The sequence below is a fragment of the Staurois parvus genome, unplaced genomic scaffold (assembly GCF_062004578.1).
Source record: "Staurois parvus isolate SC_StPar_1 unplaced genomic scaffold, SC_StPar_1.0 ptg000031l, whole genome shotgun sequence".
Lineage (NCBI taxonomy): Eukaryota > Metazoa > Chordata > Amphibia > Anura > Ranidae > Staurois > Staurois parvus.
In genome coordinates, this window is record NW_028317827.1 from 6,586,392 (window position 1) to 6,613,239 (window position 26,848).

At 43.0% G+C, this 26,848-nt stretch overlaps 2 protein-coding genes across 6 annotated transcripts in view; one reads left to right on the top strand and one right to left on the bottom strand.

The window, feature by feature from the left end:
* TANC1 (tetratricopeptide repeat, ankyrin repeat and coiled-coil containing 1) overlaps positions 1-26,848 on the top strand; it is a 336,351-nt gene that overhangs the window by 247,388 nt on the left and 62,115 nt on the right. For all 5 annotated transcript variants that reach the window (XM_089659744.1, XM_089659745.1, XM_089659746.1 and 2 more), the window contains 3 exons: positions 5,390-5,997; positions 13,125-13,233; positions 21,891-22,013. In XM_089659744.1, the coding sequence (XP_089515870.1) occupies positions 5,390-5,997; positions 13,125-13,233; positions 21,891-22,013 (840 nt within the window). The remainder of the gene's footprint in view (positions 1-5,389; positions 5,998-13,124; positions 13,234-21,890; positions 22,014-26,848) is intronic.
* WDSUB1 (WD repeat, sterile alpha motif and U-box domain containing 1) overlaps positions 17,022-26,848 on the bottom strand; it is a 154,574-nt gene continuing 144,747 nt past the window's right edge. The window contains exon 13 of the mRNA XM_089659751.1: positions 17,022-18,514. The gene's annotated coding sequence lies outside the window, so the exon portion shown is untranslated. The remainder of the gene's footprint in view (positions 18,515-26,848) is intronic.

The window sequence follows — 26,848 nt, forward strand, 5'->3', positions numbered from 1 at the left end:
CAGTGGGAGGATTAGTGCCCCATCGTTGGTGTCAGTGGGAGGATTAGTGCCTCTTCGTTGGTGACTATGGGAGGAATAGTCCCCATCGTTTGTGTCAGTGGAAAGATTAGTGCCCCTTTATTGGTGAGAGTGGGAGGAATAATCCCCAATCACTGGTGTCAGTTGGAGGAGTAGTGCCCCATTGTTTGTTTCTGTGGCAGGAATTATGCCCCACTGTTAATGCAAGTGGGAGGAATAAAGCCCCAAGGATAAAGGCCACAGTTTGGAGACCACTGATCTAGGAGATCCTTTGAGTTGCTGTATTGTGTAGTGTCTGACCTCATGCTGTTCAGACTATTCATAGTAGTGCATAGTAGTAAAGTGGGCTTCAGAAGACACTGTATTCTATTTAACAGTGAAACTGATCAGGGATCAACAACGTATATCCAGCAAATAATGAACTTTTTGCTACTGTTCATTAATTTTATTCAATGCGTTTAACTGCAGCCAAATTCCAAGAGCTCCCTATGTGGTGTGGCAGTGTCTGTTTCCTGATATCTGTGCTGTTGAAATTTTCTCTGTTTTATCTCCAATTAAATTTAAACTTTCCGGGCAAGTTGGAATGTGGTTTCTGACTCAAAGCAACCCCTTGGTTTCAGTAGTTTTTGTTGTCAGGCTTTCTGTAATTGATAGAGCCCATTGAAATGAATGGGCTGCGCTACATGTAGCACGCAGTAGTGTGAACCAAGACTAAGGACTAGATCACAGTAGATGCAGTTCAGTGCGCTTTTTTTCTGCATCAAAAATGCATGCAGTGTTTTTCATGTATTCCAAGGGCCCTGGTTCACACTAGTGCAGTCAGTTTCAGTCCGTTTGCGTTGCAGAAAAAAAAGTAGAACATGCTGCATTTATTCCTGCACAGAACGATACTGGAACATAGCAAACTGCACCGGAACTGTGTGCGGTGTGAACTGTAAGCAAAAATGTGTCTGGAATGCATTCAGAGTGCATTTATGTAGTGTGAACTGGCCCTTAGGGCCCGCACACCAGTCTGTTTCGTTTGCAGGCAGCAGTTTATTTTGGGCTGCGGTGATGTATGCCAGGGTCAGTGTTATGCATGTTTTATTGCACCACACAGCTCCCTATTTTATTTCACTTTATTTGAAGTGTACAAAGTGACTCTTCATGTCACCACACAGTAGAGCAGTGCATTGTGCTAGCTGTGCAGTGACATGCAGTGCAATATTTTGCAGCATGTCTTACACCTCACTGCACCGCACCCCTGAGCTATGTTGCAGTGAGAATGGGGCACCTAAAAAGTAGTTCTCTTCTATGTGTGCTAGCAGTGACTAACAGGTCTTTAAACGCCACTGACCTCTGCACTGTTTGTTACATTCCACTGACCCTGACCTACTTACTATATACCTCTAAACTCTGCACTATTCCCTCCTGTGCTCTGCATTACTTACTCCTGACATCTGAGTTGCCTACTGCTTACCCTGCACTCTGCATTACTTACGCCTGACCCCTAAACTGTATCTTACATACTACTGACTCCTGAGTTCTGCATTATATATTACTGATCTCCCTGTTACATACTCCTGAACTATGCAGTACTTGCTACTGCCCCCTAAACTTTTCAAACCTTACATTTTGATGGGGCCATACCAGATTATCTCCTTAAAAAAAAAAAGGTGAGCCACAGGCTGTGACTTTTGATCTTTTCCATGTTGTTCCGGTAGAACTCCAATTCTCCAAGGTTGACTATCCCTATTCGAAGGCCATTAAATAGTGGATGTGTATGGATTATTTTTGGAGATTAAGGGTAGAGTTTAATGTGATGACTGGAGTGTACCCTTCAACCATATCCCTCACTCCATGTGCAATTCATTGGTAACACAATTCGTAGCATATGAAAAGGAATTTGTCATTTTCCCTTCTCGCTTATTTTCAAAACTGGGTTTATATCCCCAGAAAACCCCTGAATCCTTCCCAAGCAGGCAGACATCACCGCAAGGTATTTCCAGCAAAATAATTACCTTGCCAGAACAATCTATCTGGTACTTCGGTGTGTCAGTTTTTCTCTCTAAGCTGCCATTATTATGGCCTTGCTGGTAATCCCACTTCACTTGCCAAAATACCTCTAAGTCATTGTTGATCCTGGCGGTTACATTACTTGCTCGTGTTTGTCTGCCAGGCAATTTACTAAATGCAATTCGAGGGAATGGAAAAGTGTTAGGCATTCTGGAGAGACAGCAGGCAAAATGATGTGGTTTTGTCACACGCCTGATGTTCAGCAGATTAATTTTTCATGTAGAGAAAGAGCTTGCCATCTGCCGGGCCCGAGAGCCAAAGTTTCATCTACCTGCAGCTCTGCAGCTGCTGATCAGCTGCTAAACTGGCGTCTCCTGCAAATGCTGGGCTCTGCAGTTCTTCTGCAGCTGCAAGGCATAAATTGCCTTTAATCATTGTAACCCATTTTTAGGAGCCTAACATTCTTTGTTCTTTTATAGTAAAATTTCTAAATACTAAGTATTAGGGAAACTTTAGGCAGTCTGTGAATGACCAACGCTATATAGATTACATGGCAGCTCTACTTAAATAGGAAACTCTGATCAAGGGTGGCATTTAAACATTGAATTGGTCTTTTTACTCCTTTGAAGTTGTTAGTAAAGGTGAAATTAGAGATTATCATTGTGTAAACCTATGTGTTGGTCATCCCCCATTTCATGTTAATGTTCTCCCTGTACTGTGCTCTCCATCTTCAATTTATTTTATTTATTGATTATTTACATCGTCTCTATATACTTTGCAAGACTTTAGAGACATCATTAAACTGTAATTTCTGCCTAACGCTAACTATTAAAAATATCCCCTCCCCCCTCCTGCTCCCTATCCTGCCTACCCTATATATGAGGGTGAGTCAAAAATGATCTGCACTCTAGCTGTAGAATTTATTTTAATTACCTTTTAAAAAAGACAAATACATAATTTTTTGACATAATCACCTTGATTTTCAATACAGTTTATCCATCTGTCAACAAGCTTTAGTATTCTCTTATTAAAAAATGTTTTAGGCTGAGCTGCGAGCCACGAATGCACCACTGTCTTCTTCATCAGAATTGAATCTTCATCCTTGTAGGGGTGCTTTAAGAGGACCATAGAGGTGAAAGTCCATAGGAGCAAGATCAGGATAGGGAGGATGCTGTTATCGGCAGTGGAAGGGCATCTGGCCCCTTCTTGATGGCTTGTGCAACCTTCCTTGAACTTCTCTATCCATTCATACACACTTCTTTGCCACAAAACACTTTCTTCATACTGCGCACAAAGTCTTTGATAAATAACAAAACCAGGTATGCCCTCTGACCACAAAAAATGAATCACTGCATGCTGCTCTCCTTTTGAAAAATCACAAGTGGGGCATTTGATTTTGCTTGACCACAGTTACAAATGAACTGACGTAACATCTTCCCCCCTGCACTGCAGTGACTGGGGAGACAGTATCCATGAACTGAAAGCGCTGATGAGACGGTGCGGCCAACATAAGCTTTAACATAACCGGAGTGTGAATCATTTTTGACTCGCCCTCAAAGAAATGTATACTTTTTTCAGTCTGCTCTGGTCCGGTCAGGTGATCCCTCGGCTCTTACTCCCATGTGTCATGGAGCGCTCGATAACTACTGAGAATTCTGGGAACAGTGAACATCACCCATAGGTTTCCATAGTCTTGCTGTTGTTGGTGCTCCCTCCTCTCCCTTGCAGCTGTCAATCACTGACATAGGGGAGGCGGAGCTGCGAGATCATGCAAGGGGAGGTGGAGCTGCAAAATCATGCAAGGGGAGGAGGAGCAGCAAAATCATGCAAGGGGAGGAGGAGCTGCAAAATCATGCAAGGGGAGGAGGAGCTGCAAGATCATGCAAGGGGAGGAGGAGTTGCGAAATCATGCAAGGGGAGGAGGAGCTGCGAAATCATGCAAGGGGAGGAGGAGCTGCGAGATCATGCAAGGGGAGGCGGAGCTGCGAAATCATGCAAGGGGAGGAGGAGCTGCAAGATCATGCAAGGGGAGGAGGAGCTGCGAAATCATGCAAGGGGAGGAGGAGCTGCAAGATCATGCAAGGGGAGGAGGAGCTGCGAAATCATGCAAGGGGAGGAGGAGCTGCGAAATCATGCAAGGGGAGGAGGAGCTGCGAAATCATGCAAGGGGAGGAGGAGCTGCGAGATCATGCAAGGGGAGGAGGAGCTGCAAAATCATGCAAGGGGAGGAGGAGCTGCAAAATCATGCAAGGGGAGGAGGAGCTGCAAGATCATGCAAGGGGAGGAGGAGCTGCAAAATCATGCAAGGGGAGGAGGAGCTGCAAAATCATGCAAGGGGAGGAGGAGCTGCAAAATCATGCAAAGGGAGGAGGAGCTGTGAGATCATGCAAGCAGGGCAGACTGAGAAAAGGTAAGTATACACATCTTTTTTACAAAAGGCAGCATGAGAGGGGAGGGCACATTTTGAAGAATACTTTATGCTAGGCAGGAATTCCACTTTAAGTATCCATGTTGTATCACTTTAAACACATCACAGGTTCAGAAAATAACTGTTGATGTACCAGAAATATAGGATGCTTTTGACGTGACATCACAAGTTTTCAGTGGTCAGCTCTGCTTAGCTAATTTCTAGTGGATTCCAAAGTGCTTCCCAAACAGATATAACAAAACACATTTACTTGAAAAACATCCTTTTTTATTGCATGCACAATTGCATTTTGGAATGTGTAAGAGACAGCGCACCCCCTTTTCTTCAACTAGTTGTTTTACATCTAGTATAATTTAGTGGATGCAGCAATCCTTATTTTCTGTTTTTGATAGCGCAAGGAAATCATTTGGTTTGTTTTTAACAAAACACATTGAGAAGACCAAAAGGGAGAAAATAAAAGGAGCTTGTTGGGGTTTACGTACATTTTAATATAAGGTCTCTCCACGCTTCTTAACTGAGCCTTTCCTGAGCCCTAAAACTAAGCTACCATGTAATTAACATGGTGTATCTCCCTAACTCCTAGTTAATTGAGTGGGGGAGGCATAGAGGAGATGGGCCAGCACAGAGTGTAATATGCCACTCCCAGAAGAGTAGAGGGCTATGATATGACAGAAGGGAGGGGACTGTATTAGGGAATTGGCACTTTCTGGGTGTCTATTCCCTAGCAAGTTTAGAGGTCCACTCCAAGCCAATAAAATGTTTACTATGTTAAGGAAAATGCTTCAAATAAGAATTTAAAATACTTGATTGTGTGCTTTTACATTCAGTTCTCCTTTTTATGTTGGTGATATTGTCTGTTGAAGTGGTAACATTTTCTGAGGTTAATGTGACTTTAACAAATGTGTACTTTTAACAGATCTCTCCTTTTTTTTTCTTTTTTAATTCCAGGAAATAACAAGTTCACTGCCCTTATCCAAGATTTCCTTAGATGATTTCCCAGAGAACAAAGAAATCTACAATGACCTGAGCGCTTATATACAATACAGAAACAACAGTAGCCAGGAAATTGCAAACAATATCTCTATAAATGGCAAAACAGATGCCAGCAGCATCAGTAAACTGACGGACCACCTGGTGACACGAAGCCAGGGCTCCTATCTCTACCTGAAGCTCACGCTGGACCTTTTTGAAAAAGGCCACCTAGTCATCAAGAGCTCCAGTTACAAAGTGGTGCCGGTTTCCGTGTCTGAGCTGTATCTGCTTCAGTGCAATATGAAGTTCATGACTAATTCCGCCTTTGAGAAAGCACTTCCTATTCTGAACTTGGCTCTGGCCTCATTACACCCCATGACAGATGAGCAGATTTTCCAGGCCATCAACGCAGGCTATGTTTATCCAGAACACAACTGGAAAGACTTCCAGCAGCGGATGGAACTTCTCTCATCATTTTTGATAAAAAGAAGGGATAAGACACGCATGTTCTGCCACCCATCTTTTAGGGAATGGCTAGTATGGAGAGCCGATGGAGAGAGTTCGCAGTTCCTGTGTGAACCACGGTAAGAAGGAATGGCATGTAATGATTTGTACACAGGAGGGCATATATTTACCAGATTACCTGGTACATGTCGGTATAATTCATTTAGTTTGACAATTAGAAATATTACCTATCGGCTTATTTGTTAGGGTGAGCTGTGGAAAACAATGAACCTCAATCAGAATTCTTTATTTTACTTAAGGACAGTAAACATATATTTATTTGTCTCTGTTACTTTACCTTAGACATCATTGTTGCTCCTTATATTCCTTATTAAAGAAGTAGTATCCCTACATACTAAGTGTGAATAGAATCTCCCAATGAATACATAACGAGGGCTGATTGATGGCACTAGTCTCTAGCAGAAGTCGTGCACTGTAGACAACCAACATCATTCAGTACAGCAGAGGGAAGGTCAGACCGAATTTCATATACAAGCACTGAGTGCTGGCAGGGATGTGTGACCAGCCATCGTGCTGACTGGCAGCATAGTATGTATAACGTCCTCCTCAGTTACGTGGATGTGCCTCCAGGAAGGTATACCAATGATGCTGGCGGGGCAAGCTGGAACACTGAAATAGATGGGTGGGGCAACAGTGCTGGCTATAGCTCCCCTATATGAACACCCACAAACTGGGCTTCAGCTTGGGGTGGAGCAACCGCCAGGCTTTTAATACCCAGTGTGGCCACCTAATACAACAGAACCAACCACCTTAGGGGTTTCAGCATTTTTAAACTGTGGTGACACTACCCCTTTAAAGTGGAACTGATCTCAGAGTTGAAAGTTTGCTGTTATAGAGAACAATTTTAATTTCCCTAAATCAGTGTTTTCTTATCTCTTAGTTAAACTCCCTGTATGTTAATGGATAAGTTCACCTTTGGAACATGTTACATGTTGTACCTTTATATTTGGGGTGGAATGTGTAGCATGTTGCAGCTCCTGGCGTCTCTTCCCCCAATCCCCCCTCCCTGTGACAGCAAGTGGGGGATCTTCTCCCTACACCCGCTGTCACAATGTTAAAAAAAAGGTGCTCCGCGCACACATCCGCGTCATTCATTTAGAGACTTCTGTGAATGAATGAACTACATCTACCTTAACCACTTGCCCTCCAGAGGATTTACCCACCTTCCTGACCAGGCCATTTTTTGCGATACGGATCGGTGTTACTTTAAATTTGAAAATAACGCGGTCATGCAATGCTGCACCCAAATTAAATTTATGTCCGTTTTTTACCACAAATAGAGCTTTCTTTCACTAGTATTTGATTGCCTGTATTTTTTATTTTTTGTGCTATAAAAAAAAGACCACTAATTTTGAGAAAAAAAAACTATATTTTTGACTTTTTGTTATTAAACATGTCCAGTAAAAAATGTAAAAAAAAATCAAATTTTGTCATAAATGTAAGCCGAAATGTATTCTGCTACATGTCTTTGCTAAAAAAAAAAAAATCCCAATACGTGTAAATTATTTGGTTTACGTGAAAGTTATAGCGTTTACAAATGGCGGTATAGATACTTGATAGATAGATATATATAGATATATATATATATCTATATATATACATACACACACACACACACACACACACACACACTAGTAATAAGCAACTTATAGCAGGACTGCGGCATGTATTCTGACACTGGGGGGGAAATGACTGTCACTGACATACCCAGTGACACCAATACAGTTATCAGTGCTAATACTGTACTAATGGCACTGGGCAGTAAGAGGTTAACATCTGGGGTGATCAAAGGGTTAACTATGTGCTGTGTGCTGCTTTAGTGTGTGCTTTACACTGTAGGCACACTGCTTTGTATGGTTCTGCTATGCAGAACCATACAAAGCAGTATGCAGTTGACAGATCTGTATTGTTGTCTCTCCCCCGTTGATAATACACGGCGATCACCGGCCGGGAACTGGTGATCAACAGGTGAGGCCGCCAATGCACGCCCTACCCGGAACACACACACACGTGTGTGTGTCTGTTTGCGCACCCCTGCCACCCTGTAGCAGTATTTCTGTATAGGGTGGTGGGAAAGCGGTCAAGTCTCTGCGGCCGGCGGCTTTGTAGTTCTCAAAATTACAATGGTGCTGGTGAGCGCTTTTGTAGTTCATTGTTTCTTCCTGCCATTCAGTAACTGCCTGCCTTTAGGATTGTACTGAGAGTCTGCAGGATCCTGGACATTGCACCCATGATCTGTTGATCGCGGATGCAATGCCTTACAGGTTACACGGTAAAAAAAATTCATGCACATTTTCTTACCTGCAAAAAGATGTGCATTTATTACTTTTTAGAAAAGGTGAACTTCGCCTTTAAGGATTTTATGCAATGGGAACGGCTACCTTCATTATTGATTCAGAGCAGCCAGTAAATCACTTCTAAAATATTAAGGGAAATCCTGAAAACTTGACCTGCTGGGGAGTGTCCAGCCCTAAACAACAGCTGTTCTTAACAACTAGCGGCAATACTTAGGCATGTTTTGCATCCTGTTTAAAATACATCTATTATTAGAGAAACAAGAGGTCCTCTGTTGCTGGCCTTGGTCTAAAAATGGTAGTTGTCTGATATTAAACATAAAAATGCTTGTTCTAGTCACTGACCAAGTATGTAGGAAAGCCATAAAGTCAGAACAAATGTCAGGAGTCCTTATCTGCATACTTAGCTCAGGTCAGCGACTTTAGCCGGCCATAGGTGGAGCAAATCTTGTCTGGTTCAGCAGGGACCTGCCGAGATTCAGTCCACCAATGGGCAGGCTGGTTGTACTTAATTTGATCCATCAGTTGACTTCAGTACAACTAGCTTGTTGGATTTTTTGCATGCGATTACTGCTGGCAGCTATAGCCACCAGCAGTGATCATTGTGTTTTGCCAGTAGGGAAGGCTCCCTGCAAGCAGAACACAATAGCGCTGCGGTAGGGATTCCCTCATCAACACAGTCACAGACAGATGAGTGGTTTTATAATCAGAAGATTGTATAATCTATTACTTGCTTTCGGGCCATATCACACTTTTGTGTTCCAGTGTGCTGCAATTACAGCACATTATAAAGGTTAGCACTAGGTATGCACCGAAATTTCAGTGGCTGTAACGTTTCGGCCGAAAACATCCCTTTCGGCCGAAAACATCCCTTTCGGCCGAAAACATCCCTTTCGGCCGAAAACATCCCTTTCGGCCATCGGCCAAAATGAAAATATAGCACCGATGTCTGTGCCGAAAAAATCCTTCCCCTCACCGTCGCCCGCTCGCCATCGCCGCCACTCAGTAGTTCAGCCTCACCTGAGAAACCATCGATCCTGGTGCTGGGCATAGAGATGAGTGAAGGAAAGATGGCCGCCACTCATCTCTATGCCCTTGGAGGACTGGAGTGATGTCACTTCCCAATCCTGCCTTTTTTTTAATTATTTTTTTAAAGCGCTAGATCAATACTTTTTTTGACCCAATGCTTTACACTGCAGAGGAGAGATATGGGGTCTTATTGACCCCATATCTCTCCATAAAGAGGACCTGTCACTAGTTGTTTCTATCACAAGGGATGCATGCATTTCTTGTGATCAGAATAAAAGTGATTTACCTTTTTTTAAAGGAACAGTGCATAAAAAACCCAAACCATTAAATAAAAAATAAAAAAAAAGTTTAAAGCGCCCCCATCCCCACGTTGTGGTAAATGCATACGTAGGCCATGCCCACATATGTTAACGGTGTTTAACTGCCTCCCGCCCGCCATATAAGGTAATGACGGGTGCAAGGCGGTTCTCTTGTTCTGGGAGGACATCATATGACATCCTCCCATTCTAACTACGCATGCGCAGCTCCGGGAGCGCGCAGCACGGCGAACGATGGTTGATCACCAATCAACGGAAAGACCTGAAGATGTCAGCTCGGTCATGTGATCAGCTGTGGTGTCCAATCACAGCTGATCACATGTAAACAGGGAAATGCCAGTTATCTGCATTTCTCTCCTCACGAGCTGTCACGCTGACAGCTCGAGAGGAGAGCCGGTACTAGTCATTACTCAGAGGGGACGTGTGCACTGATCATCAGGGCACTGATGATCAGTGTGCCCTGATGATCTGTGTAGCCCCAGCAGTGCCACCTGTCAGTGCTCATCAATGCCACCTGCCAGTGCCACATCAATGCCACATATCAGTGCCTACCAGTGCACATCAATGCCACATATCCGTACCCATCAGTGCCACCTATCAATGCCAGTCCGTGCTACCCATCAGTGCTGCCGATCAGTGCCAGTCAGTGCTGCCTATCAGCGCCCATCAGTGCTGCCTATCAGTGCCAGTCAGTGCCCCCTATCAGTGCCACCTATCAGTGCCATATAGGAGTGCTGCCTTTCAGTGCCCATCTGTGATGCCTGTCAATGCCCATCAGTGCCATCTACCAGTGCCTCCTCATCAGTGCCAGTCAAGTGCCGCCTAACAGTGCCATGTATCAGTGCTGCGTTTCAGTGCCCATCTGTGCCACCTACCAGTGCCACCTATCAGTGTCCATCAGTGCCACCTATCAGTGTCCATCAGTGCAGCCTATCAGTGCCCATCAGTGCAGCCTATCAGTGCCCATCACTGCAGCCTCATTAGCGCACATCAGTGAAGGAAAAAAATCACTTATTTACAAAATTTTATAACAAAAACTAAGAAAAAAACCTTTTTTTTTTCAAAATTTTCAGTGGTTTTTGGTTTGTTTAGCAAAAAATAAAAACCCCAGAGCTGTTTAAATACCACCAAAAGAAAGCTCTGTCTCAAAAAAATATAAAATTTCATTTGGGTACAATGTTGCATGACCGCGCAATTGTCATTCAAAGTGTGACAGCGCTGAAAGCTGAAAATTGGCCTGGGCAGGAAGGGGGTATAAGTGCCCTGTAGGCGAGTGGTTAAACCACACACGTGAGATATCGTCATGAACTTCAAAGCAAGAGCAAGAATTCTCACACTAGACCACCTCTGTACCTTTACACTGCTAACCTTTAGAAATTGTTAAAGCATCACCCATGGAGATTAAGTACCGCAGTTTCACGCCATTCCATGAGTGTGCACAATTTTAAAGCGTGACATGTTGGGTATCTATTTACTTGCCGTAATATTCTCTTTCATATTTTACAAAAAAATTGGGGTATATATTGTTTCTTTTTTGTTTTTTTTAATCAAAGTGTATTTTTTTCAAAAAAATATATCTTCATTTTTAAAAACTGTGCGTTTCGGTTTTCGACCAAGTGAATTTTAAATTTTCGGTTTTGGCACCAGAATTTTCATTTCGGTGCACCCCTAGTTAGCACATTGCAGTGCCATTTATTTTGACAATGCAGCTTTGGCGAGTCCTCTCTCTGACCTGCTTGTGATCTCATTGTGACCTGGTTATTACCTCCCTTATCAGCTGCATATGAAGCTGCACAAGCATCCCTATGGACTAGTATGGGGAAAAGAGCTATTCAGATGCAAACAAATACCCATGTACACAATCCCTTACTAGCGCCTGCTCCTTCCAGTCCTTAAGATGTTTCCCATTACAGCTGTTCTGAGCTCATTTAGGAAATCCTTATGAATGAGCCTTCATGTGGCCTCTGAGGGCCCTTAGGAAGTCTTGGTGTCATCACCCGGCGTGATAGTGCCTTTTCCTGTAGGATGGATTTGCCGGTAGCAGGGATATCCAAGGAAGAATCCTAGGAGGTAAAATTTGGCAGCTGATTTCAAAATCCATAAAGTGAAACTAAACTTCAATTTATAACTGTTTTAATACTCATAAGGGAAATAAAGGAACAGCGCGGTATATTTTATTAATGTACAGTGAATGTAGGCTAAAACATATTGACATGCAGCTCTTTGATCTTGGCCTAAACAGTAATAGCATGATTAAACACGTTACCTAAAATTATCCACCGATCCTTTCATTATATCGCAGCACATATCGTTTATTGGAGGTGGTAGCGGAATGGGAAGTGTCACGTGGCATAGCTGATTGTGTGCTGCATGCATTTCATAGAACCTATTATGTCGGAGCTCATACAGCTAATTAGGTGTAGAAACCTTGATCCTGACTGTCTTGCACCCAGGGGCGGACTGACAACTCATGGGGCCCCCGGGCAATAGGGGCTCATGGGGCCCCTGTGTCCTTGCCCAAACTCAGAAAAGCCTATGAAAAAGGTACCAGGGGCATCTCATGAGGCCCCCTACTGACCCCGGGCAGTGCCCGAGTTTCCAAATGGTCAGTCCGCCCCTGCTTGCACCATCATTCTTTTGGAACTTCATTGCTCCAAATGTCGATTATCTTGTTTTCTGAAAATTTTGTGGCAGAGATCATGTGACTTTTAAGCAATGGTGGACTGACAGCAGCCACTGCTAATCGCATGTAGTCGCATACAGAATGATCAGCTGCAGTTTTGGACAGATGACAAGCCTGGACACATGCAATCAGCAGCTGCTGCTGTCAGCCTGCTATTAGTTTAAATGGGCTGAGCGGTGCAGTACATTGTTTTAAGAATGATGTGTTTCAGATTATCTGACTAATCGTGATCAGTGTTACAGAAATGCTTTTCTCTCACCTGTAATCCTGGAATTCTCATTGTAACCACAGTGGTGACATGGCTCTGCTACATGGGTTGACATGGTGTTCAGGCAGGGGTGCTGATTGCTGAACAGCATTCCCCCAGAGTTCATTAGGGAGAGAATTTATGACCATTGCATTGGTTAGGTGATTGGCAGTAGAGCGCACAACATTTGTGACGATTTCAGAAAAATGTTAATAATTTCTGATCACTATGCAAATTTTATATGAGTACTCTGGAAGGGGGTCTGCTTTTCCAGTTGTCTGTCTGTGTGTATCGTTGATATGTTTTCGCAGCAGCTATTGGAAAAAAAAAAAAAAGGGAAAATAATTGCCCTAAGCCACTGAGATCGCCTTCTAGTGGTTAGTCTATAAATTTCTGTTTTATCCATTAACAAATTTGTTAAAATGTGAAATGTCACAAATGTTACTGCACTAACAACTAAAAATATAGTATGTTTACTTTCATTAGTGTTTTCCTTTAAATAAGGCAGTATTCCTTTTGTGTCTCATATTTAAAATGTTTTTTTTTTTTTTTTTTTTTTATTTGTTGTTTCATACCACCAAACCACTAGCAAAGTTTTCTGTCCTTTTGTTTTCAGAAGTGGACATTCCCTATTAGCATTCATGTTTTCGCGGCAAGAAGGAAAATTAAATCGTCAGCAGACCATGGAATTGGGTCACCATATCTTAAAAGCACACATATTTAAGGTACTGCTGTGATTTGCTGTGTGAAGTGTTTTGAACTAAGTGACTTTAAAGAGTATTTTCACTTTTTACAAAAAGACCCACTATATGTTATGTGCTTTCATTCACACAGCATACCTAAAATATTAAAACGGATACCTAGCAAGCTGCTTGCAATGGGGGCACTCAGCAGGGGGGAGGGGCAAGGAGCACCAGCTGGGGAGCCAAGAAGAGGAGGATCAGGGCTGCTGTGTGCAAAACCATTGCATACAGCAGATCAGTATGACATGTTTGGTACTAAAAAAAAAAAATAATGAGCTTTTGATATCACTTTATACCTGTTTCTAAGCTTAGCTGTAGGCAAAAGCGAAAAACTAGGCTTTACTACTGCTTTAAGCCTAGCTTCAGTAAAAACACAATATTCCTTAACTGCCATGAATTATGAATGGAAATTGACCCACATCTGGTTTTGTTTCTGGATATACTCTGAAAGATAATTTAATGCTTCACAGTCTTTTGGGCCTGTAGCAGCAGTGGCAGCATAGCTCAGGCACCATGTGCTTGGGCAGCAGACCAGTCATGCAAAATGCGGTTTCATCCATTCATCCCATTTTTATTTATTTAAAGATATTGCAGGATTTTATTTACTGCACAACATTGACTGATTATAGTTAGTCTACTTCTCAGGTACCCTTTCTTGATATCGTTTAGTGTATGTATGACCAAGTCCAGTAAAGCTTCAGGCGCCCAATGATTATATCATGAGGCTGGATCTCATGGATTGTGGACAGTTTAAACAAAATCTGTCAGGATTAGGAATGAGCTAAAACATGTTTGGACATGAATCCAAACCTACCTGTGCTATCCTGCCCAGAAGCTGGCGAGGAGGACAGCCAGTCGTGGCCAGTGGAGGCCCCTCCTCCTGCAGCCACACCAGAAAGATGTATACATGTGGCTGTGGAGCAGAGGGAGTGACTGCGTTGCATATGATTGGCTGTTGTCCACTTTTACTGCTTCCTGGCGGGATCAGACCTGTGTGTGAGCTCATCCCTAGTCAGGAACGAAATATGGAAGCAGCTATTGTAACGGAATCAGACCCCGACTGCACGAGGGTATTTCCGCTTCCCTGTCCGAACACGATCCACAGACACCACTCAAAGTAAAATCAGGAAATAGACTGCTTAATTTTAACACAGACACGAGATATAAACATTCAAGGGAGCAACCCACCTCCCTGCATGTGGACACAGGACGGGGCGAACCAAATCTAGCAACTAGAGACACATCAGCAGACACCCCCCCACCAAGCCAATACACAAACACATGCATCCCATAATAGTTTGCTCCCAAGCAAGACACACAATAGAACAATGGGATGCACCACATGGCAGTAAACAATGAATACCACATGCCACCTATACATGTCTACACAATATCAGGACATTCCACCTTGTACCCCTAACAGGCACAGGGTGACTTACACATAGGAGGGCTATGGGGAGCTGAGACAGGGGTCTCCCCACCCCTCCAAAGGGGGCTGTGTTCCATGGGCCCCCCACCCAAAGTCACTCCCGTGACAGCTACTGATTACGTTGTTTTTAAAAGTGCAAACTCTCGGTTGTCCTTGTGGTGAGGGGATTCACCAGATAGTGGAGCAAAGTTAAAGTGGATGTTAAGGCAGCAGGTTTTTTACCTTCATACATTCTATGCATGATGGTAAAAAAACTTTTGTGTCCAGCAGCCCCCCTATCCCCACCCCAGTTGGATCCAGCAATGTGCATGAGAGCAGTGACTCTCTCTCTCCTCATTGGCTGAGACAGCAGCAGGAGCCATTGATTTCCGCTACTGTCAATAAGAGCCAGTGAACCAATGAGGAGAGAGCTGTGTGTGTGAATGGATACGCAGAGCAGTGGCTCCAGAGCCCCCATAGCAAGCAGCTTGCTCTGGGAAAACTTGGCAGGAGGGATGAGAAAGGAGTGCCGGCGGGGACCCAAGAAGAGGTGGATTGGGGCTGCTCTGTGTAAAACCATTGCACAGAGCAGGTAAGGATGACATATTTGTTGTTTTTGTGTTGTTTTTGTTAAATTGCCTTTAATATAACTTTAAGAATGCCAGCTATGTAGGATGTATCTTTAAAAGCAATTCAGCAGCACAACTGACCACATATGGTTGTGTATGGTCAATGTATAATGGCTTCTGTTGCTCCTGCATTGAGCTCATCCGCCAAGCGTTTAGGTCTTTTGGGCATGAAAATCATTAAGTGACAATAGGACCCTTAGACATGGTAGCATCTTTTGCCCCCATCACTTTGACAAGGATTACAATAGGCACCAAGAAGCCACTCCATTTGCATTGTCTGTATTGGCATGATCCTTCCTCATCAGACACCAAGTGCATCCTCCGTTGTAAAGTGACAGTCGGGTGCACAGTTTTGATCATTTGTACTGTTTCTCTGGTATTCTGAAGTAACATGAAGGCTGTAGCTAGGCATCCACTGGGGGCCCTAAGCTTCTGCCTAGGTTGCCTTGTAAATGAATCAGCTCTACATATTTATGCAAGATTATTTCATGAATCTACCTGAACTTGAGTCAAATGAGGCAGTACGGTGTTAGTGTGTATTGGTAGGTTATGGGGCCATTCTCTATGCTGGAGATTTTCACTTGGTTAACCAACACAGGGAAACTTGCAGGATTTACAACCAATAATAAATAAACTGTTTTCACTTGTGTTTAATAATTCTAGCATACCATACCTTGTCATAATGTTCCATTAAGGAGTCTATTATCATAACCTGTATAGGAATGCAGCTGTAGAGTTAGGGCTTGGCACTGGTGCGGTTTGAAGGCTGGGCACTCCCTCCTGGCTGACAAACTTCCTTTTGTCTGGGTAGAATGGTTCCATGATATGTGCATAATGTCTCTCAGTGGTGATGGCTGATTTCAATCTTTGTCTTTGTTCAAAGGCAACGCGATAGTTGCAGCTTGTGTATTATTCTCTTACCTGTTGTAGTAGGCTAAGATTGTCTTGCACTATGGTGACAGAAGCACAAATCATAGTCTTCATTCATATTAGTAAGCAATAACTGGGTTACAGTGGACCTCCCAGTAACTATCACACTTCATATGCACTCACCGGCCACTTTATTAGGTACACCTGTTCAATTACTTGGTAACACAAATTGCTAATCAGCCAATCACATGGCAGCAACTCAATGCATTTAGGCACCGAGAATCAGAATGAGGAAGAAAGTAGATTTAAGTGACTTTGAATGTGGCATGGTTGTTGGTGCCAGATGGGCTGGTCTGAGTATTTCAAAAACAGCTGATCTACTGGGATTTGTACACACAACCATCTCTAGGGTTTACAGGGAATGGTCCGAAAAAGAGAAAATATCCAGTGAGCAGCAGTTGTGTGGGCGAACGTGCCTTGTTGATGTCAGAGGTCAGAGGAAAATGGGCAGACTGGTTCCTGCGACATTCAGATGGTAGGGTCAGAATTTGGCGTAAACAACATGAAAGCATGGATCCATCCTGCCTTGTATCAATGGTTCAGGCTGGTGGTGATGGTGTAATGGTGTGGGGGAGATTTTATTGGCACTAGCATGGTGTACCTAATAAAGTAGCCGTTTGAGTGTATTTTAATATGGTGCATCTGCTTTGTCACATCACATTACATTTTAAAGTGGTTGTAAACCCTTACATATACCCAAATGAAGTGACTGGCCTCAGATGATACACAGAGATTATACAAATCCTCCTATGTAAATTGTACATGTTTTTCTGCAGTCTTCTCTTTTCTACATCTGTTCAGAATTTTATACAGCTAGTCTGAGATTTCAGAGAGCAGGGGTTGGGCAATTAGTTATACACTGCAGAGCTCAGTGAGGAGAGCCGATTGGAGGGAAGAGACACACCCTCTTCATAGGCTGTGTGCTGGATGTCCCTTCCCTGTCACCTTTTTACCTCTTGGTGTCAGAAAAACTTGTCAGAAGTGAATTATGCAGATAGCAGAGTAATGAGGCAGCAGACTGAAATTACACAGTAATCTGGATTGAGACAAGTATACACCATAGAGGGATATGCTTTGTTCATGTCAGGTTTACAACCACTTTATAGCATAAAGGTCTGTATTTATTGTCTTTGAGCTCCATCATTTTACTTACAGTTGCATGGTCTCTACCACGTCGAGGACAAGTGTGCCCTGGGTCCTCTAAACAGTCCTACAATTCTAGCTGTAGGAGGCAGTATTTTAAAAAACATTTCAGCCATACAGTCTGTCTAGTAGTAGTTAATCGTATTCTACTGGACATATGAAATGTTGGCAACATTACAAAACAAGTCTTGCTGATTGTGACTAGCTACTACTAGATATTTATTTATTATTATTTATTTATCTCAGGTATTTATATAGTGCTGTCAATTTATGCAGCGCTTTACATATATATTGTACATTCACATCATATATCATAATAGTCAGTCTGTCTATGATGCACAGCGTTGTAAGTGCTTACTGATTCTTTGCTGGGCTATACATATCACACATTAGGTGCTGCAGCACCGTCCACAGCCTCTGCTTTCAGCTGTAAGCCACAAAGAAATTTATATCATGGCTGGCCCATCACATATAATGATGCTTTGGGAGCTCTGTTTTATATGAAAGGATGGGCTGAAGCTGGCCATAGATGTATGAAAATTTGGCTGGTTCAGCAAGGACTGGCTAAATTTTGATCCATGTATGGCCGTTCTGCTCAACAAAAGTTGATCTAACATTCAACCTCTGTCAAACAGGACTGATCGAAAACTTTGCTCCATCACCAAGCTGCAGCCAATCAACTGTAACCACTGATGAGTACATTCTGACAGCAGAGAAGTCTTGCTGTCCGGATACAATGTCTCAGAGGGGAGGATTCCAACATCCACCTTGCTTGTGTGGATGGAGGAATCTGAAAAAAACATACAACCCATGTATGGCCAGCCTCAGCTTCTGTATGGCCAGCCTCAGCTTCTCAAATATTTAGAAGCAATATCATACGTAGAATCTAGCTGATGCTTCTAAGCTGATCCTTTTTATGTTGGTACACAGAAAGTTTTTTGACAATATAAGATAAGAATGCCACATATGAAAATACCTGTATGAATTTTTATTTCCGTTTTGTGTTACCAGTAATAGCTGCTCACATCAGATTGGTTGGTGTAGACAATGGCTTCATTTTTGCCCCTTCTTCCATGTTGCTGCTTCGTACCCATTGTCTGTATCCCATGGCTCTCAATTGACTTAGCAGACACTCGCCAAAGGCACTGAAAGGCTGTAAGATATGGTGGGGAATTCTGAGGCGGTTTTTCTGTCATTTGTAAGTGAAATACGGCAATTCCTGTAAACACAGACTTTAAAGTATTTTAAGCAGCTAAAAATAATTGGCAATGATGGGAATTCTGCCTTATTGGTTGTGTAAGATGATGTAATGCAGTAAACTAAACTGAAAATGGCAATAAAGCACATATTGTTTTCCTCCCCTTGTTTTTCACTTCTTACCATAATGTCTTAATATGGTCTTTGTTAGCAAATTACCAGTAAATACTGAAAAAAAAAATCATTAAGGGAAAATAGATTTTATTATTATTATTATACAGTGTTTATATAGCGCCAAAGGGTTTGCTCAGCGCTGTACAATAGCGAGGGGGACAGAACATGAGACAATACAGTAACAATACAATACACGAGGGGTTCGAGGGCCCTGCTCTTTCGAGCTTACAATCTAGGAGGGAGGGGATAGTGGTACAGGAGGAAGTGGCTGTGGGGGATGGAGTGGTAGGAGGAGATTGGTTGTTAGGTGAGGGTGGGGTAGGCTTCCCTGAAGAGATGGGTTTTCAGGGTGCGCCTGAAGGTGAGGAGGGTAGGTGACAGTCTGATGGATTGGGGTAGGGTGTTCCAGAGGATGGGGGAAGTCCTGGAGAAGTCCTGCAGTCGGGCGTGGGAAGAGGAGTCCAGGGAGCTAGAGAGTAGGAGGTCTTTTGAGGAGCGAAGGGCACGGGTAGGGTGGTATTTGGGTATCAGGTCAGTGAGGTAGTTTGGGGCAGTGTTGTGAATGGCTTTGTATGTCAGAGTTAGTAATTTGAATTTAATGCGTTGGGCAATCGGGAGCCAGTGAAGGGATTGGCAGAGGGTGTGGCAGATGTGGAGCGGTTGGTGAGGTGGATGAGTCTAGCCGCTGAGTTCAGGGTAGACTGGAGTGGGGATACCATTTGTTTGGGTAGGCCAGTGAGAAGGGAGTGACAGTAGTCCAGGCGTGAGATAATCAGGGAGTGTACAAGTTGTTTAGTAGTGTCTGGGGTGAGGAACGTACGTATCTTGGAGATGTTGCGGAGGTGGAGCCTGCATGACTTTGATAGTGATTGGACATGAGGTTGGAAGGAAAGGTTTGAGTCCAGGGTGACACCCAGCACTTTGGCGTGTGTGGTGGGATTGATGGTGGCGTTGCTAGTCGTGATGGAGAGGATGGCGGGGGGGGGGCGCGGGCTGGGGGGAAAACTAGGAGCTCGGTTTTGGACAGGTTTAACTTGAGGAAATGGAGCGACATCCAGTCTGATATGTCATTCAGGAGGTGGTCAATGCGGGCGGAGAGAGAGGGGGTGAGGTGAAGGGTAAAGAGGTAAATTTTTGTGTCGTTGGTATAGAGGTGGTAGTTGAAGCCGTGGGAGTGTATCAGTTTGCCAAGGGTGGAGGTGTAGATGGAGAAGAGGAGGGGTCCGAGGACAGAGCCTTGGGGGACCCCGACAGAGAGGGGGAGAGAGGAGGGAGGTGGCAGCGTTATAGGTAACGCTGAAGGAGCATTGGGATAGGTAGGAGGAGAGCCAGTAGAGAGCAGTCCCTGATGCCAAAGGAATGCAGTTTAGTAAGGAGGAGGGGGTGGTCGACGGTGTTGAAGTCCGCGGAGAGGTCGAGGAGCAGGAGGACTGAGTAGTGGCCATTAGCTTTGGCGGTTAGCAGGTTGTTAGTGATTTTAAGTAGGGCGGTTTCGGTGGAGTGTAGGGGACGGAAGCCAAACTGTAGTGGATCAAGGAGGTTGTTATCAGTGAGGTGGGCACTTAGGCGATTGTAGGCTAAGTACTCAAGGAGCTTGGAAGTGAATGGCAGCAGGGAGATGGGTCTAAGGTTTTTTAGGCCAGTGGGGTCAAGGGAGGGTTTTTTGAGTATGGGGTTGATGTGTGCGTGCTTTAGTGGGGAGGGGATTGCACCAGTAGAGAGGGAGAGATTGAAGATGTGGGTGAGGGAGCGAATGATGGAGGAGGGAGGTGACTGGAGGAGTTGTGAGGGGATAGGGTCCAGGGGACAAGTGGTGAGGCGGGCTTCAGTGAAGACCTTAGTGACCTCCTCAGTGGTAGCAGGGCTGAAGGAGCAGAGTGTTGGAGATGTTATAGTGTGCGGGGTGTTAGGTATGGTGGGGGGCAGATTTATAGATACTTTCCTTTTAATGCATTATGTGTACATCAGGAAGTATGGTCAGCATATGTACAAACACGGCTCCATGCACACTAGCGGTTTTAAGCTCCTAGAAGCTGTTATCAGCATTTTTTTTTTCTGCTCCTAGAAGCTAAATAGTGTTATCCTATGTGTCCATGTACACTCTTTTAGGCTAGAAGTGTTTTTCAAGCTTCACTGTTTAGGAACAGTAAAACGAATTTTTTTTTAGCATTTTTGCTTAGCATGTGTACTGACAAAACGTTCTAAGCAAAGGGCCAGTTTTCTTTCCCTCAGATATTAGAGGGGCCGAAGTGCGACCAGTTGGAGTAAAAAATGTCTTGGCATCAGTGGGACTAACCAGTGCCAGGAATAGTGCCCCATCTTTGGGGGGAATAGTGTCCCATCGTTGGTGTCATTGGGAAGTATTGTGTCCCATCGTTGGTGTCTTTGGGAAGTATTGTGCCCCATCGTTGGTGTCTTTGGGAAGTATTGTGCCCCATTTTTGGTGTCATTGGGAGGAATTGTGCCTCTTTGTTAGTGTCATTGGGAGGAATTTTGCCCCATTGTTGGTGTCGTTGGAACTGTGCATCATCATTGATGTGATGGTAAGGAATTGTACCCCATTGTTGGTGTCAATGGGATTTATTATGCATCATTGATGGTATCATTGAATGGAATAGTGCCACAAGGGCCAGATAAATGCAAGCAAAGGCCACATCTGGCCCCCGGACCGCAGTTTGGAGAATACTGTTTTTAGCTAATCTGGAGAAAAGAACTGTAAAATACCTGTTGACAGTTCTGTGATCTCTCTGCCTGCTGGTCTTTAAACAGAGCCATGGTCGGAGTCACTCGACAGGCCCAGTCAGCCAGTTGGTGACATTTCTTACCCTTTGACAACATCATCATCACCATCACTTTTGTTCAAGGAGCTGGTGAGATGCCATAGCTGCGAATAAGTATTTCAATTAGGTTACATTTTTGGTTGAGAGTCAGCTCTGAAGCTGACGGAATTTAAAAGTAAAATGTTAAACTGATGATAACAAAAGCATTCAGTTATTATTTAATGATGTGTAGCTATCATTAGAAAACACATACTAGTTCAGATTTTATCAATTTAGAGTGACCAGTGAGGGTTACTATTAGACAATACCAATTTCTTTTGCCCTATTAAATAGTCTATTAAACATAAATCTGACAGTGGGTCTGTTTTGTTGCTTCAGGGACTCAGTAAGAAGAATGGGATCTCGTCCAGTACTCTTCAGGCCTTGTGGATTGGATACAGCACGGATGGATTGTCTGCCGCCCTGGCTTCTCTAAGGAATCTGTACACCCCAAATGTAAAGGTAATTGTGCTGTGAGGAGTGTGCTGTATGTGCACTTTGTATAGACAGTAAAAGGAAAATGCTTTGAGTGATTTTTCTACTCCACTGGTTGAAAAGTTACAAAGCTTTGAAGCTCAAATATGGGAGCAGCTCGTGCGTTTTGGATAGCGTTCAACCAGTGACACGGCACTCAATGCTTCGGTACAGTGATTAAGCCATGACATCATCCAGGACATGTGACCCGTGTCAGATCAGAGAGCATGATCAAGCCTTTCATGGCTAGAACAATATAAAGGTTGTCTGGACTCTCCTAAACTGTCCAACCATGTCTGAGAAGAAACTATAGGCCTTCGAGAAGTCCAAAGTGACCTGCTACATTTAATGATATGTTGAAAAAGCATTAGCGTGCAGAAACCCATAGCTGCTGTCACTGATCCACTTTCATTAGCTTGACTATACTAAGCTGTTAAAAAGCAGTGTTGGGAACTAAAGGCTGGAAAATGTAAGGAAGCATTATTTTCCCAAAGGGTGGAACCAACTACAAGCCAATGCTGAAAACCTTCAATTTGTTTTTTATAGACGGCTGCCCCATTTTTTTCCCCCCCGAGAAAGGGGAAGGAATTTGTTTGGCAGAAGACACATAGTAAGTCTGTTATACCAAATATTAAAGAGGGTGATAATTAGGTGTAAATAAAAAATAAAATGAAGACCAAATATTACAGTTGAAAATGTATTAAACATATCTCATTAACAGTGGAGCTCTCACATATTAAAAGAAAAACAAGTTCAAGCATATTAACCACTTGCCGTCCGGCCACTGTATATAAACGGCAGGACAGTGGCACTCCGGGGGCGGGTTGCCGTTCATAAACGGCACCCGCCATTATGGACTGTGCGCGCTCCCTGGGGGCGTGCAGCACCGCAATCTGGTGCCTGCTGTGTCTGGAGGACATAGTGGAACTCCGATCGTCATACGGGACCTCTGTGCGAGGTCCCGATCATGTGATCACTGATTGGCCAATCAGTGATCACATGCAGAGTAGTACGCAAGATGACATCATTGACAACATGAAATCTGTGAATGATCACAGAGGTCACATGGTACAAGGCTATTCACAACAGCCTTGTACCATATGACAAGCTGTTACCAATCACAGCTCACACAGTAGTTCTCAATGGCTGCAAGAATGCAGCCAGAGAAAAGGAGAAATGATTGCTTTTACAGCCTTTATGGGTGTAAAAGCAATCAGTGTACAAAAAAAAAATCTCCATCACCCCCAGTACAGTACTGTGTCACCATGGTATGTTAAAAAAAAAAACAAATAATATAAAAATGTAAAAACTTTTTTTTATAAATTATAGTTCTTGGTTATAAAATAAGTTGGGTTAATTTTTTTTTTACTAAAAAGATAAATGAATAAATTTTGGCCACGATTTATGATGAAATATTATTATTTATTTGCAAAATTTTATAAGAAAAACACTTTCTTTCAAAATTTTTGGACATTTTCATTTATATAGCAAAAAAAATAAAAATCCCAGTGGTGAATAAATACCACCAAAATAAAGCTTTATCTGTCTCAAAAAAATGCATATGGGTACAGTGTTGCATGACCTCGCAATTGTCATTCAATGTGTGATAGCGCTGAAAGCTGAAAATTGGCCTGGACAGGACGGGGGTAAAAGTGTCTGGATTGGAAGTGGTTAACATAGTAGATAAACAGATATCTAATCGATTTCAGGGAAAGTCCTTCATATATGCTAGGATGATCAGGACGTGTATGTAAATATTCTGTTATGGTTCAGTTGATCTGCTGTCATAGTGAACTTTGCAATTGTAGTTGTTCAACATGTTTCTCGGACAAAGGTCACCGTTCCCAAAGATACACAAGTTCTATAGTATCCTATCTAGTAAATTATTCTAGTGCTCCATGAATACCGAACTCTCAATCCATGAAAAAAACATTATTTTTCGTCCCCAGTTCCAGTGTGTAACCTTATGGGCTGAAACAGTACAAAAGCTCAGATGTGGGAGGCCCATTAGGTGGTGTGTCCCCAAATGAGAAAGAACACCAACCCTACCCATGCTGTGCACAGGGAGAGAGAGGACAAAAAACTACTTACTATATTTTTTGATTTCAAACTTTAGCTCCTTCTTAAAGTGTTACTAAACCCACAACAGTAAAATGAGTCTGTATACGCAGTAAAGCATGCTTGCTATACTCTCTGTGGTACCGAAGGGGTTAATCCTCCGTATTTAAAAAACAATCCTGTCTTCTCTGATCCTCCCCTTCTTTCAATGTCCCCAGGAGTCTAGGAGTCTTTCTGCACATGCTCAGTTTTGTGTGTATTGCTAGATAGTTTTTTTTTTTTTTCTTTGGGAGGTTGTGTGTGATTAGCACAGGGCCAGTCAGCACTGTCCATACAGAGGGTCGGGGGTCATGCAGCCTTATAGGACAGTCAGGAATGAATGAACACTACAAGATTGCCCAGTGCTCTATCGGACACTGATAGAAGGCACAAAGCTGCTATATACTGCTGATGATAAAGGGTATTTAGCAGTTTATATTTACTAAAATAATTGCATTTCCGTGTTCTGTGTACTGTGGGAGACCAGATATAGTGAATGCAGGGTCTGGGGAGACCTGATATAGTAAATGCAGGTTCCTGGGAGACCAGATATAGTGAATGCAGGTTCCTGGAAGACCAGATATAGTGAATGCAGGGTCCTGGGAGACCAGATATAGTGAATGCAGGGTCCTGGGAGACCAGATATAGTGAATGCAGGGTCCTGGGAGACCAGATATAGTGAATGCAGGGTCCAGGGTTTAGTAACACTTTAAGGCTCAAGAGTGGAAAAAATAACTAGCATAAAAATTCTAAACGACTAATATTAAATGAGGTCACTGCAGGTGTTTCTCTCCGGTCTTCTTGCATTACAAATAGTGTAATTTTCTTCTAACATCAACAGAGAATGAAATCATCTTCACCAGTTTTAGATTCCAGTCCACTAATGACTCCCCCTCCCCCGTTCCAACATCGTTTCTTCGACCTTGGATGGTGACATCAGCTGCTCCCTCCTGCCCCAAGGCTGCTTAGTTTACTGTGTCAAAGTAAAGTGTCGTTTTAATTTGTTGTCAACATAAGTTGTCTTTCTGGGACGGCAAGTAATAATAATATCTCAATAATGGCAATAACGTGTGCCATGCATTACCCCTTTATTAAACTGTTAATAGTTAAAATGAAACTGTTCATGGGGATCTTCATCATCGGAACCCCTGATACATCATAAGACAACTGTTACTTGTATAAACTGTTCATACAAACTTCAATTACCACTGAAAGGACTAATCTGTTTAAATGTCTTGTCACTGTGAGCGGTTTGTGTATTGTGTGAGGTCCGTGCCCATTCAGTAAGGGTTTTGCGGCCTTTATGGTACGGAAGTTCTTATAGAAAACTGGCTTTAAGCCCTGGTTCACACTGATGCGGTACGGAATTCGCTGCGTTTTCTGTGCCAATTCCACACCGCATCAGAATCGCACCCCGTTCATACGAACCGCTGTTGGGTGTGTGTGTTAACAACACCCCGAAGGGGGTCCGCAAAACATGGTGCAATGTGCAGAATCGGATCGCATAGGTGTGAATACCCATGCGATCCAATTCTAGTGCGGACCAAAAAAAGGGTCCTGCACATTTTTGGTGTGGGTGCCGTGCAATCAGAGCCAAACAAAATGTATGATTCCATTCGCACCGCACACAAATCATGTGATTTGCATAGGAATGCAGTGCGGTTCCTGTGTGAATCACATGCGATATACCGCACATATTTGAACCCAGGCTAAATCTGTTTCCTATTTCAATATAGGCCTGTTTTATTTTCTCAGCTCCTTCCCCGCCTACAAACCTTCCTCAGCTCATTCATCAAACCGTCTATTGCTGTTTAAATGTCTTTCTGTAGCTGTCAAAATGCAAAGTTTTGCAATTATAGTAATATGTGGTTATGTTTACCAGGGGCCTCCCCAACTGTGTGTTAATTGCAGTGTTTTGTTGGGGCCGTGTCTGCCGGAGATCGTTGTTGCTGCAGCAAGATTTATATTAGTAGTCGGTGAAACCTTATACCGGAATAAAGAGGCTAGACTAAAGGGATTTATTTTACTAGGCTTTCCACCTCAGCGGATATCTCATTGAGAATAATGGAAAAGGATAAAGCGTGTTGTGCATTGTATGTGTTTTCAGTGTGTCTAGAACAGAAGCCTTTCTCAACTCTAACTTGGAGGAACCCTTAAAATAACTTTTTGTCTTTCGGGAACCCCTGTTAATGATTATGTTTACAGCTTACAGTACATTATTGTGATGCAGAATAAATACAGTAAGTGTCTTTTGTGCGTTGCCTCTAATCTAGATAATGAACTTGTGTTGGGTGCCAAAGCTGCTGCAAACACTAATTATTATTAGACAGGATTTATATAGAGCCAACAATTTGCACAGTGCTTTACAATATAAGGGAGACAATACAATTACAATACATTTCAGTACAGAAGGAATAGGATGGGCCTGCTTGTGGAGCTTACAATCTAAAGGATGATGTGTGTTCATCACATGCCGTAATAGCAAAATAAATACAAATGTTGTTCTGCTAATAAAGTAAGCAGTTAGATCATCCTAAATACCACAAAGAATATATATGTGAAGATCAATTAAGATATCCATGTGCAAAATAGTTTATAAAGTCTCTTTAAAGGGAATTAATTGTGATCCTTGTAGTCTCTTCCTCTCCAATATACACCGTCAGTAGTGATCCTACTAGTAAGTGATCCCCCAATCCCAGTGCTGTAATTCCTTTATAACCAATTGT